Source organism: Pleurodeles waltl, chromosome 8 (genome assembly GCF_031143425.1).
Source record: "Pleurodeles waltl isolate 20211129_DDA chromosome 8, aPleWal1.hap1.20221129, whole genome shotgun sequence".
Lineage (NCBI taxonomy): Eukaryota > Metazoa > Chordata > Amphibia > Caudata > Salamandridae > Pleurodeles > Pleurodeles waltl.
Window position 1 is genome coordinate 1,543,869,941 of NC_090447.1, and position 13,281 is coordinate 1,543,883,221.

General features: G+C 52.0%; 1 protein-coding gene across 2 annotated transcripts in view; it reads right to left on the reverse strand.

Annotated features, from left to right (window-relative positions):
- Positions 1 to 10,962, reverse strand: part of MAN1A2 (mannosidase alpha class 1A member 2) — a 315,131-nt gene extending 304,169 nt beyond the window's left edge. The window contains exons 1-2 of one of the 2 annotated variants that reach the window (XM_069203015.1): positions 8,788 to 10,962; positions 7,025 to 7,746 (exon numbers count right to left, since the gene is read on the reverse strand). In XM_069203015.1, coding sequence (XP_069059116.1) covers positions 7,025 to 7,332 — 308 coding nt within the window. In that variant the 5' untranslated portion in view covers positions 7,333 to 7,746; positions 8,788 to 10,962. Of the gene's footprint in view, positions 1 to 7,024; positions 7,747 to 8,525 lie in introns of both variants that reach the window. The other variant, XM_069203014.1, reaches the window with a different exon arrangement.
- Between the last annotated feature and the right edge of the window lie 2,319 nt (positions 10,963 to 13,281).

The window sequence follows — 13,281 nt, forward strand, 5'->3', positions numbered from 1 at the left end:
AGCAATGCAGCCACAGCCGGGTCCGGGGAGGAAACAAGCCTTTACAAGTGTAAGAAGGTGCAAGCTGGTAGTAGCTCCCACAATGCACAACAAGAGCTGGGGAAATAATCAGCATTTACAAATCTATGTTACATCACAATGTTTCTGTTTTTGGTGAAACTTCTAATACCACAGGACTGGAGAGCAGATTACACACAGGACATTTATTTATGGTGGTCAACTTTCCATTACCACTTCACAGGGAACACTTCGCATGTGGAGACATTGAAAGGCGCTTGTGAAGAAGCTGATGATGGAGACGTAGAGCCCATTCCCTCCTTTAAACCTGGGCCACCTCAAACGATGTAACTCGGCTGAGACTGCGCTGACCGAGTGCGGGTTCTCTTCCTACTGGATTTCAGCTCCAGGCCCTTTACCTCCTCCAGGAGTAAGTCTTGACTGTTTGTAGGGAGACAAGTTTGGAAAATGAACAATTCTGCAATCCAAACAGAATGAAAGTCTTACGCCGTGAAACACCAGTGGTGTACAGGAGCCGCCACCCCGGGTCCTGGCCGGTAACCACAGGACACAGAGAAAAGGTCTCACACTCTACTCCTGTGACCTTCACAAAGCGTGAAGATATCGTGGAAGATTAAACCCTGCCTCAGCACAAGTGGGGAGTGGTACTGAACACCCTGGCTGTGCCCTAAACAGCTGGAGTCACTGGGGTGAGCAGACAACAGCCGTGGAACTTGGAAACCTAATGTCTGCTTCACAGCTTCATCTGAATAAGCTTGAAATGAAGGCTGTATTTTACATCTGGACAACAGTCTCATTTGCCTGCAGAGGCAGCCCCCCTCACTGGACGCAGCTGAGGTCAGGTGGGCTACTTGGAAACAGCTGAACAGCAGTTTTAATCCCAGCAGCTCTGTGGGCCTGAACTGTGCGTTCTTGGGCAATCACTTTTTGAACGTATTCCTCCGCTCTTTTGCGGAAAGATTAGGACTATTTAGACTGAATGTACTTGTGTGAATACAAAGCAGGACTGGATATCACCGGGGGTGGGGCGGCACCCAGTCTCATGGTTGACTCATCAAAATGCAATATACTGCCACATGTATGACTTCTGGAGCAAGAAGCAGCGTTCTGTAGCCTCAATCAATCAATCGATCAATCAGGGATTTGTAAAGCGCACAACTCACCAGATCGTAATACATTTGTGACGCAGTAACCTGTCCGCCAAGATCGTAATCAGACCCTTAATGCCCAAAACCTGAGGCATGTTCACAGCCCACGCCGCAGCATGGTATCTTGTGTTAGACCTATATTTAACAGATCTCGTGTTCACCCGAGACTTCTTGGAGCATGGTTTTCATTCACTCATTCAGGGCTGTTTAACAGCAGGTGGTTGTGTTTGCACGTCTGCTCCTGAAGCCGATCCAGGCCCCCCCAGCCACCGACGGGTACCTCTTTTACAGTTCCCAAAGGGCTGAAAGAGTGAGACCTGGGCACCCTGCCAGTCCTGGCAGCTCCAACCCTCCTCTCTGGCTGGTCCTGAGGTGGTCAGTGTTGGTGGAACTGGCATCAGCTGTGCCTCTGTGTGGGCAGCGAGACAGGAGCCACCAGGGCTGCCTTTAGGGCTGGGCTACGGGTGTGCCTGCACTGGGCTCTGACGAAGGTGGGGGGGAGGGGTGCTAACTTCAGGGCGGGCAGTGTTTACCAATAGCTTACAATGCAACAGCAGCTGCTGTAGAGTTCCTTCTGCATTCAGCTTTCAGGCAACAATAAAAATGTCAAGATAACTCGTGTTTAATGTTCCTGGTAGAGAGAGAGAGAGATCAAAGTATTGTCTAGTGGCAGTTTTGACACCATAAATTAGCACAAGGGGTTAATGTGCCCGCTGCAAAGAACAGATCTGTATTTTATGTGGATAGCTGAATGAATGAGTTAAACCAGCCCGTACTAGCACTTTGAAACAAATGGAATATATGTGAGAGAGGGGTATGCCCGGGTGGTAGTGAGGGAATCCCAGGAGAACCTCAATGGGGGTTGGGGGGCACAAAAAAAAGATTGCCGCACTGGGCACCACCAGCTGGGCTGGGGAGCAACAACTGTAGGAAAAACCTGAGAAACGTGGGGCGGTTGGCCGGTCGACTTATTGGGCGTTCGTTGGGTGGTTAATACAGCGCCTGGCCCAATGACAACACCAAAGTGACATCAGGTGACCTCTCAAGATGTTACATAAAGTGACCTTTTATGCAGACGATACCATAGGAAGTCACAACAGCAAGACCAGTTTTCGGTTGTGGTTTGTGTTGAGACCACAGCACGCGCCCTTTCTGCAACACACTGCGCGGTGTCGCGACACAGACCGCGTGCATCGGAGAGTGGCAAGAGGACGCACCCAGCATGGCGACGGGACTCTTCGATGGCTGCTGCCAGATAGCGGGACAAGCTCCTCCTGAAGCGATGTAAGGATGTATCCAGGGGATACTTCTATAGCGCCAACCTAGCCAAAAGGCAGCAAAGCACTGTACAAGGACCTTCTGTCGCGGCCTCCGCGCGAGCGGAAAACTGCTCTTCCTAAGGAACAGCAACCAGCTTCCCTTTAATAAAAGGCATTTATCGACTATAACCCACTGTGTTTCAAAAGCTTATGTTGCTGCCCTCTGTAGTGCCAAGAAACTCTGGGTGTCAGCGCTTTAAAAACCTACCATGACATTTGTGACATGATATGAGAACAGCACAAACCTGCTCAGGACTGTTTACAGCACAGGAAGTAAATACGGGTCTTGCAGTGCATGTCTGTGTGAGAGACTAGCCCGGAGCATGCGCAGGACACACACCCAGAGGTACACAAATACACACACACAGATACAGACACACACATACACCCACACAGCTACAGGGACACAAATACACAGACACGCGCAGAGCTACACAGATATACACACACACAGCTACACACACACAGCTACACAGACACACAAATACACAGACACACACATACAGCTACACGGGCAGACATACACACACACAGAGCTACACAGATACACAGACACACACAGCTACACAGACACACAGCTGCAGACACACACTATTGACTATTCCTCAAGGATGGGTAGTGAGTAGAGGCACAGGGTGCATGCAGGGGTGGTCTCTACTGCCCACACCCCCAGTTCTTGCCTCCATCACTTGTGAAACTCCTTGTCCTGAACTGCAGCGGTTTATACTTCCTAGGGCAAGAGAGCGCCTTGAGGCCAGCAGAGTTCAGCTGCATAGGACGGTGAACCAGCCTTCAAACAAACATGTAGTGCCAAGACGCAGAAGCACACAGCGCCTGTCCTGCCAGCCTTACACAGTGTGAAGGAGAGAGGCGGGTGCACACACAGCTCTCACTCAGATGTGTGCCATTAAAATCACAAACATATCAAGCACTGGCAAAGCCAACAGGCCTGGCCTTCCCTGGCACCCTGGTTCTCTTTTTTAATGGAAGCACATGGCACAAAATAAAATGTCGGCTGAGGGAAGTGAAGGACGGATGAGGGCTGAGTGGAGAGAGGGGCAGCTGAGGAAGGAGGGATGGCTGAGGGGAGGAAAGGATAGAGGAGGGCTGAGCGGAGTGATGCACACCGAGTGCCTCTTCACACAATATGATTTACACTAGTACCCGTGGTGCACTTTGAGCGCCTCTTCACACACTAGGATTTGCACTAGTACCCATGGTGCACACTGAGTGCTTCATCACACACTAGGATTTGCACTAGTACCCGTGGTGCACACGTGCCAATTCACACAACAGCACTTGCACTAGGTCCTGTAGTGCACACCAAGTGCCTCTTCACACACTTGGATTTGCACTAGTACCTGTGGTGCACACAGAGTGCCTCTTCACACACCAGGATTTGCACTAGTACCCATTGTGCACAATGCCTCTTAAAACACTAGGATTTGCACTAGTACCCGTGGTAAACACCCAGTCCCTCTTCACACAATAGGATTTGTACTAGTAGTACACACAGAGTGCCACTTCACACAATAGGATTTGCACTAGTACCCATGGTGCACACTAAGTGCCTCTTCACACAATAGGATATGCACTAGTTCATGTGGTGCACACCGAGAGCCTCTTAACACAATAGGATTTGCACTAGTTCCTGTGGTGCACACGAGTGCCTCTTCACACACTAGGATTTGTACCAGTACCCGTGGAGCACACCGACTGCCTCTTCACACATTAGGATTTGCACTAGTTCCCGTGGTGCACACAGAGTGCCTCTTCACACAATAGGATTTGCACTAGTTCCTGTGGTGCACACCGAGTGCCTCTTCACACAATAGGATTTGTACTAGTTCCTGTGGTGCACACCGAGATCCTCTTCACACAATAGGATTTGTACCAGTACCCGTGGAGCACACCGAGTGTCTCTTCACACAATAGGATTTGCACTAGTGCCTGTGGTGCACACCGAGTGCCTCCTCACACAATAGGATTTGTACTAGTACCTGTGGTGCACACCGAGTGCCTCTTCACACATTAGGATTTGTACTAGTACCTGTGGTGCACACCGAGTGCCTCTTCACACATTAGGATTTGCACTAGTTCCTGTGGTGCACACCGAGTGCCTCTTCACACAATAGGATTTGTACTAGTAACTGTGGTGCACACTGAGTGCCTCTTCACACAATAGGATTTGCATGAGTTCCTGTGGTGCACACCGAGTGCCTCTTCACACAATAGGATTTGTACTATTTCCTGTGGTGCACACCGAGTGCCTCTTCACACAATAGGATTTGTACTAGTTCCTGTGGTGCACACCGAGTGCCTCTTCACACAATAGGATTTGTACCAGTACCCGTGGAGCACACCGAGTGTCTCTTCACACAATAGGATTTGCACTAGTGCCTGTGGTGCACACCGAGTGCCTCCTCACACAATAGGATTTGTACTAGTACCTGTGGTGCACACCGAGTGCCTCTTCACACATTAGGATTTGTACTAGTACCTGTGGTGCACACCGAGTGCCTCTTCACACATTAGGATTTGCACTAGTTCCTGTGGTGCACACCGAGTGCCTCTTCACACAATAGGATTTGTACTAGTAACTGTGGTGCACACTGAGTGCCTCTTCACACAATAGGATTTGTACCAGTACCCGTGGTGAACACCCAGTCCCTCTTCACACAATAGGATTTGCATGAGTTCCTGTGGTGCACACCGAGTGCCTCTTCACACAATAGGATTTGTACTAGTTCCTGTGGTGCACACCGAGTGCCTCTTCACACAATAGGATTTGTACCAGTACCCGTGGTGAACACCCAGTCCCTCTTCACACAATAGGATTTGCACTAGTACTAACCGAGTGCCACTTCACACAATAGGATTTGCACTAGTACTAACCGAGTGCCACTTCACACAATAGGATTTGTACTAGTACCCATGGTGCACACTAAGTGCCTCTTCACACAATAGGATATGCACTAGTTCATGTGGTGCACACAGAGAGCCTCTTCACACACTAGGATTTGTACCAGTACCCGTGGAGTACACCGACTGCCACTTCACACAATAGGATTTTCACTAGTCCTGTGGTGCACACTGAGTGCCTCTTCACACAATAGGATTTGCATGAGTTCCTGTGGTGCACACCGAGTGCCTCTTCACACAATAGGATTTGTACTATTTCCTGTGGTGCACACCGAGTGCCTCTTCACACAATAGGATTTGTACTAGTTCCTGTGGTGCACACCGAGTGCCTCTTCACACAATAGGATTTGTACTAGTTCCTGTGGTGCACAAGAGTGTCTCTTCACACAATAGGATTTGCACTAGTACCAGTGGTCCACACGAGTGCCTCTTCACACAGAACCACAACAACAAGCTAAACGACAGCTGAATGTCCCAGCTGGCAGTTCACACATTTCAGTTCACTGCCAAGGTAAAATTAGAAACACGTACATAATTGGCACACACAAGTACCAGATCAAGGGTTCACGGCTAAATGATGGGCCTCACAGCACACACCAGTCGCAGGTTCACACATGTTCAAGAACTGGTAAGTGAAGTAGAGCCTACACTTGTGTATATGGTACAAACAAGAGGCCCACTCACATGATAGGGATTCATACAGAGGTGAAAGACTATACACATGCACCTGTGGCACATGCGTGGTGCCGGCTGGCACAGTTGGATCATACATAGGTGAAACACTCTGCACATGTACCTGTGGCACAAGGGTGGTACCGACTGACACAGCTGGATCATACATAGGTGAAACAGACTCTGCACATGTACCTGTGGCACACATCTAATGTCGACTGACACAGATGGATCATACATAGATGAAAAAGGATCTGCACCAATCCCTGTGGCACATACATGGTGTCAGCTGACGCAGATGGATCATACATAGGTAAAACAGACTCTGCACATGTACCTGTGGCACACACGTGGTACTTCCTGACACAGGTGGCATCTGACAGATGCATTCATACAATTGTGAAACTGCCTCTGTCTCGTACCTGTGGCACATACATGGTGCCAGCATACATAGATGGATCCTACAAAAGTGAAACACTCTGCAGCAGTACCCGTCCTGTGGCACATATGTGGTGTCAGCTGACACAGATGGATCATACACAAGTGAAATAGACTCTGCACAAGTACCTGTGCCACATACATGGTGCCAGCATACATAGATGGATCATACATAAGTGAAACAGATTCTGCACCAGTACCTGTCCTGTGGCATACATATGGTGCCAGTTCACACAGATGGATTATACATAAGTGAAACAGATTCTGCACGAACACCTGTCCCGTGGCATACATATGGTGCCGGCTGTCGCAGATGGATCATACGTAGGTGAAACAGCCTCTGCACATGTACCTGTGGCACACGCGTGGTACTTAATGACACAGGTGGCAGCTGACAGATGCATTCATACAATTGTGAAACGGCCTCTGTCTCGTACCTGTGGCACACATGTAGTGCCAGCATACATAGATGGATCATACACAAGTGAAACAGGCTCTGCCACCTACCTGTGCCGGTGCTCATCGTGGCCCTGCCCATGGATCAGGAAGCCTCCAGAGCTCTTGTCCCCCTTGTTGGCATCGATGTGTGGGATTAACACATCCTCCAAGCCCAGGTCGAAGCGTTTGTGTTTCGAGGAATCGGGCAGAAAGAAGAAGGCCCCAAAGCATAAAGTGATGAAGGCACTGAGGATGAGGAGGAGAATGAACTTCTCTGAGAGCCGCAGGGTGGCCCTGTGATGAGGGAAGGAGGTGGCCCCAAGGCTCAAGGTGGGGATTCTGCGCCCAGACAGGGGCAGCAAGGCGGGGGCGGCCATGTCCCCTGCAGAGGAACTTGATGACTTGGCAAGTGTCACTGGACTCCACCAACACCATTGGTTGATTAGAAAATAGAGTTAAGTCAAGCAGGGGGCACCCATGCAGCTGCAAACTTTGTGTGCCAAGATTAAAAATGCAAATGCGGTCTCCGGGAGGAAGAAACAGTGCAACATCATCGAAAGCTTCTTAATCTTAACTCCTTTTCCAGTAGAAACCCTTGGGGGACCAGTAGGGACTCAGGCCCCACATAAGAACTTAGTGTCCTAACTCCAGGTGATGAGAAGCAGAGCTTGTCCCTAGTCCCCATCAAATATAGAAAGAGGTTTTAAAAGCCAGAGTTTACGAGTGGCCACAGCTCACTTGAAAAACCCTCTTCCTTATTGATCCGCAATCCACCAGCGTCTTCGGAAAGCCTGAAGATTAAAAAAAAAAAAACAATGCTGGCTTTAAAACTCCCTTCGTAGTTACAAGAATAATAGTTAAGAAGCTTAGATGGCCTGGTCTAATCTGTGCAGATTAAAGTCGGGAGAGAAACACGATCCCTGATCCAAAGGTAGATAAATGCAAACCCACAACTCCTGGTAAAGGTCAGATTGTCCTTTCCTCTGCACCTAGAAACGGACTCCACAACCCTACAGGTCGGTACAGAACTGAGATCTGGTCACAGGAGGCTACAGGGCTCAGACATGGTCACAAGGGGTTACAGGTGGCTACAGGACTGAGACCTGGTCACAAGCGGCTACAGGTGGCTACAGGACTGAGACCTGGTCACAAGCGGCTACAGGTGGCTGCAGGACTGAGACCTGGTCACAAGCGGCTACAGGTGGCTGCAGGACTGAGACCTGGTCACAAGCGGCTACAGGACTGAGACCTGGTCACAAGCGGCTACAGGTGGCTGCAGGACTGAGACCTGGTCACAAGCGGCTACAGGTGGCTACAGGACTGAGACCTGGTCACAAGCGGCTAAAGGTGGCTAGAGGACTGAGACCTGGTCACAAGCGGGTACAGGACTGAGACCTGGTCACAACAGGCTACAGGTGGCTACAGGACTAAGACCTGGTCACAAGCGGCTACAGGTGGCTAGAGAACAGAGACCTTGTCACAAGTGGCTACAGGACTGAGGCCTGGGCACAAGTGGCTACAGGACCGAGACCTGGTCACAAGCACCTAGAGGTGGCTACAGGACAGAGACCTGGTCAGAAGCGGCTTCTTCCAGATGACTGTAAACATGATGGATCCGGGCACATCTCCCTTCCCAGGGCTAAGCTCACGGAGTGCCCTCTGTGGCACAGGTGCCTGTCCCTGAATTCTTCACCCAGGCAGGCAGCTGGGCACCAGAAGCACGTGCCCCCTCACACTCAAGAAAGAGAGTGAGTGGTGCCGTTTGCCTCCTATGTGCAGCTTTCTCTTTTTGTTTTTTTGTTGTGGGCCTCGGTGTGGTGTAGACAAGGTACCGGAGTAATGAGGAATCACTGCAGCTGGTTTAGATCCCTTGGTGATCGGTTTCTTCCTGGCAGTAAATCCTGAGGCTACACATGGTGCAGATCCCTTTGCAATCTGTTTCTTTCAGGCAGTGGATCCTGAGGCTGCAGCTGGTGCAGATCCCTTAATGATCTGTTTCTTCCTGGCAGTGGATCTCCTCTCAAGCTGGGGTGATGGGGTGCTGGTGGTTACTGAAGCTAGAGCCCCACGTCGCTTGGTGATCTGTTTGTTGCTGGCAGTAGATCCTGAGGCTGCAGCTGGTGCAGATCCCCTGGTGATCTGGTTCTTCCTGGCAGTGGATCCACCTCTCAAGCTAGAGCTGGCTGGGGTGAGGAGGTGCTGGTGGTTACTGGAGCTAGAGCCCAACCTCTGACAGTGAACTTGGCTGAGTGGTTCGGAGGCTGGCAGAGTTGGCCTGTGTGTGCCAAGGATTAGATGGAATGCTGCTGCAGGCTGGGTGGTGAAGCGGGTAAGGTTAACGGAGAGCACTGGGCTGCTGGGTAGTACTGCTGCTGACAGTCAGTGGGTGCACGGTATCAAGACCTTCATCTGATGCTGGCGCAGGCTGGGTGGTGCTGATGCTGGCAGCCAGAGGATGAGGACGGAGGTCTATGGATGATGCTAAAGCTCTGCACCGATGGTCAAGTTAGGGCAGGTGATGCTGAGGATGACGGTGCTCCAGGTGATGATGCAGACGATGCTCCTGCTCCTAGATGCTGATGCTGCGGATGAATGATGCTCCTGGCATTAGATGCTGATGCTGCAGACGATGCTCCTGGTCCAAGATGCCGATGCCAGGGGTGCCAAGAACAGAGCCCTGCGGGCACTGATGCTCAGGCGGGGGCAAGTGATGCTGAGGACGCAGATGCTGCAGCCGATGCTCCTGGCCCTGGATGCTGATGCTGCAGCCGATGCTCCTGGCCCTGGATGCTGATGCTGCAGCTGATGCTCCTGGATGCTGCAGCCGATGCTCCTGGGCCCTGGATGCTGAGATCTGGTGGCGCCTCGCCAGGGGTGCTAAGACCGGACCCCTGCGGGCACTGATGCCCAGGCTGGGCAGGTGATGCTGAGGATGCTGATGCTCCGGGCGCCGATGCTGCAGCCGATGCTCCTGGCCCTGGATGCTGCAGCCGATGCTCCTGGCCCTGGATGCTGCAGCCGATGCTCCTGGCCCTGGATGCTGATGCTGCAGCCGATGCTCCTGGCCCTGGATGCTGCAGCCGATGCTCCTGGCCCTGGATGCTGCAGCCGATGCTCCTGGCCCTGGATGCTGCAGCCGATGCTCCTGGATGCTGCAGCCGATGCTCCTGGCCCTGGATGCTGCAGCCGATGCTCCTGGCCCTGGATGCTGATGCTGCAGCCGATGCTCCTGGCCCTGGATGCTGATGCTGCAGCCGATGCTCCGGGCGCCGATGCTGCAGCCGATGCTCCGGGCGCCGATGCTGCAGCCGATGCTCCTGGCCCTGGATGCTGATGCTGCAGCCGATGCTCCTGGATGCTGCAGCCGATGCTCCTGGATGCTGCAGCCGATGCTCCTGGATGCTGCAGCCGATGCTCCTGGATGCTGCAGCCGATGCTCCTGGCCCTGGATGCTGATGCTGCAGCCGATGCTCCTGGCCCTGGATGCTGATGCTGCAGCCGATGCTCCTGGCCCTGGATGCTGCAGCCGATGCTCCTGGCCCTGGCTGCTGATGCTGCAGCCGATGCTCCTGGATGCTGCAGCCGATGCTCCAGGCGCCGATGCTGCAGCCGATGCTCCTGGCCCTGGATGCTGCAGCCGATGCTCCTGGCCCTGGATGCTGATGCTGCAGCCGATGCTCCTGGCCCTGGATGCTGATGCTGCAGCCGATGCTCCTGGCCCTGGATGCTGATGCTGCAGCCGATGCTCCGGGCGCCGATGCGCCGATGCTCCGGGCGCGCTCGGACCGGACCTAAGGGCAGGTGATGCTGGGGATGACGGTGCCAGGCGGCGCCTCTCTCGGCCGCGGCTCCCTCGCCAGGGCGGCCCGGAGGTGGCCCCGGCAGCGCGGCAGAAGGGCGGGGGGGCGGGGGGCGCTGTCCGTCGCCGGGTCCGAGGGGTTCAGGGTCAGCAGGAGCCGCCGGACCCGAGACTCCGACACCCCGACACAGCAGCTGCCACTGCGCACACCCCACTGCGCATGGGCGGGGCCACGTCACGGCGGGCGCCATCGTAGAGCCAGGCAACCGCGTGGGCTCTACAGAGGGATGTACCGGAGCCTGGGCGTGGCCAAGCCTGGACGCGCCTTGGTCTGACAGGCGTTGCCGCCTCTCCTAATGACGTCACGCCTGACACTATGATGGCTGCGCGCCAGGACACTTCTATCCCAGATGCCTGGAAGGGCTCCCTGCCCCCTTCCACCCAACAACAAGAGGGAACGAACACAAACCCACTGCGCTCAGCACTCCTATGCGGTTCTAGTTCCATAAGGTTTTGCTATGGTCTTTTTCATGATAGCCGTCAGATGGCAATTATTTATGAACCCAAGCCATCTGACGTCTGTGACGCACGTGCTGGCGTCTTTCACAACCGAAAGTAACTCATCGCGCTCCTGCGCCAATCAGAGCACCGTGACCAATCAACGGAGGGCTGGCTGCTAGAGGCCCCGCCTTTGACGTCACTTTCCGGCCCGCGCCTAAGCGCTGCTGCACAGACTCGCCGCGTGGCATCGACATGGAGGAAGGACTGCGTGACGTCAGCAGTCTCCGCGCGCGTAGAGCCAGGGCACGCGCCGCATTGATGAGTGAGATTGATGTAGCGCCAACACGCCCGTGGGCATCAGGGCGCTTTACAAGGAAGCAGGACGCGTCCATAAATACAAAATATACGTGGCAACAATTAACAAAAGGAAATTAAAAGCATAAAAAAAATAAGAGCAATGCAGTTCTCCCACTGACTTCTGTGGAAGGGGAACAATTTTAGGCCGGAGACAGACAAAATAAAGCCCTTATGTGGTTTAAAAAGTCAGGAGTCGCCTGTCTGAATCGGGTCTGTTGTCATGTACGGTAACATTAAAGGCGCTGGTTTAGCGCGGGGTGTCCAGGCGTCCCGGATCTGCACATCCCGCTCTTTCACCTGCTCTCCGCCAGAGTTTGGGAGATGTAGCTCATGTCCCGATTTTTAGAGCGGGTCGACTAAAATGTGGAGGCGACTTTTTATGTTTTGCAAAGCAGGAATAGTTCACAGCAGTTTTAAGAAATCAATTTAATTAACAGGCATGATACTGGCTTTACAAATTGCATTTTATTTATGTTCTTAGCACGTCTGCTGTAATTCTATGCTGATTAGCGCTGTCATTCTGTGCGCTCAATTGAAGTAAATTTGTAGTCCGTTTTCTATTTTTATGAAATGTCCCAGATTTTGTTTTTAAAATTCTGGTCACCCACCCTATTTTAGCCTCCCTGTGAGGTAGAGATACAAGCCAACTGTTAGAAATAGGGTTTCTGGTTGGCAAGGGTATGCGCCTAAGCCAGACAGAACCCACCCACTCTAGTCAGGGCAAGGGAGTTACACGTCCAACATAGCTTGACTTGAGCAGTCAGGCCTAACCCGGAAGCAATGTGTAAAGCTTTTGCACAACACACACAACACACGTGACACACTATCCCACCACAAAGGAAACACAACACCAAGTTATATAAAAATAAACTTTATTGTAAACAACATCATTAGACCAAACACAACATGTCAGTAATAACCTGCTACCCAAGGAGTTGTCAGAACATTACACAGTACTATTACTCTGCAAAAACCAGCAGTAGACACATACAATGCATAGGTTACTGGTTATCCTGCAACATAAGCAGTAGTCAGGTAAACATTACAAAAAAGAATGCGCATGTCATAATAAACATCCCCTCATGAATGCCCATAAAAAGAACATCAGAAAACACATGGCAAGTTATGAAAGCATATCACCATAAATGCATGAGTCATAGTAAACCCATTACCAAAAATGCACACGTCCTAGTAAGCATATGTCACCCCAAAATGCCAGGACATTATCATAAATGCACCATCATAGCTGCTCATATCAGGGGAGGATTCTTGTTAGGCACATCTCATATTATCAATACCTCACCAGGTATGCCAGGACATCATCACAAATGCCCCACTCCTCAGGGAGGTTTGTCCAATCAATCAATCAATCAAAAAATTTGTAGAGCGTGCTACTCACCCATGAGGGTCTCAAGGCGCTGGGGGGGGGGGGGGGGAAATCAAACGGGGGGGCAGGGAGGGTCACTGATCGAACAACCATGTCTTGAGGTTCTTTCTGAAGAGCAGGAGGTCTTTGGTTTTGCGAAGGTTGGTGGGGAGGGACCCCGCTCCTCTCAAGGGGGTTGTGAGAAGGTAGCCTCTTTCTAGCCTTGTTACCCCCACTTTTGGCCTGTTTGTGAGTGTATGTCAGGGTGTTTGTCACTGTTTTCACTGTCTCACTGGGATCCTG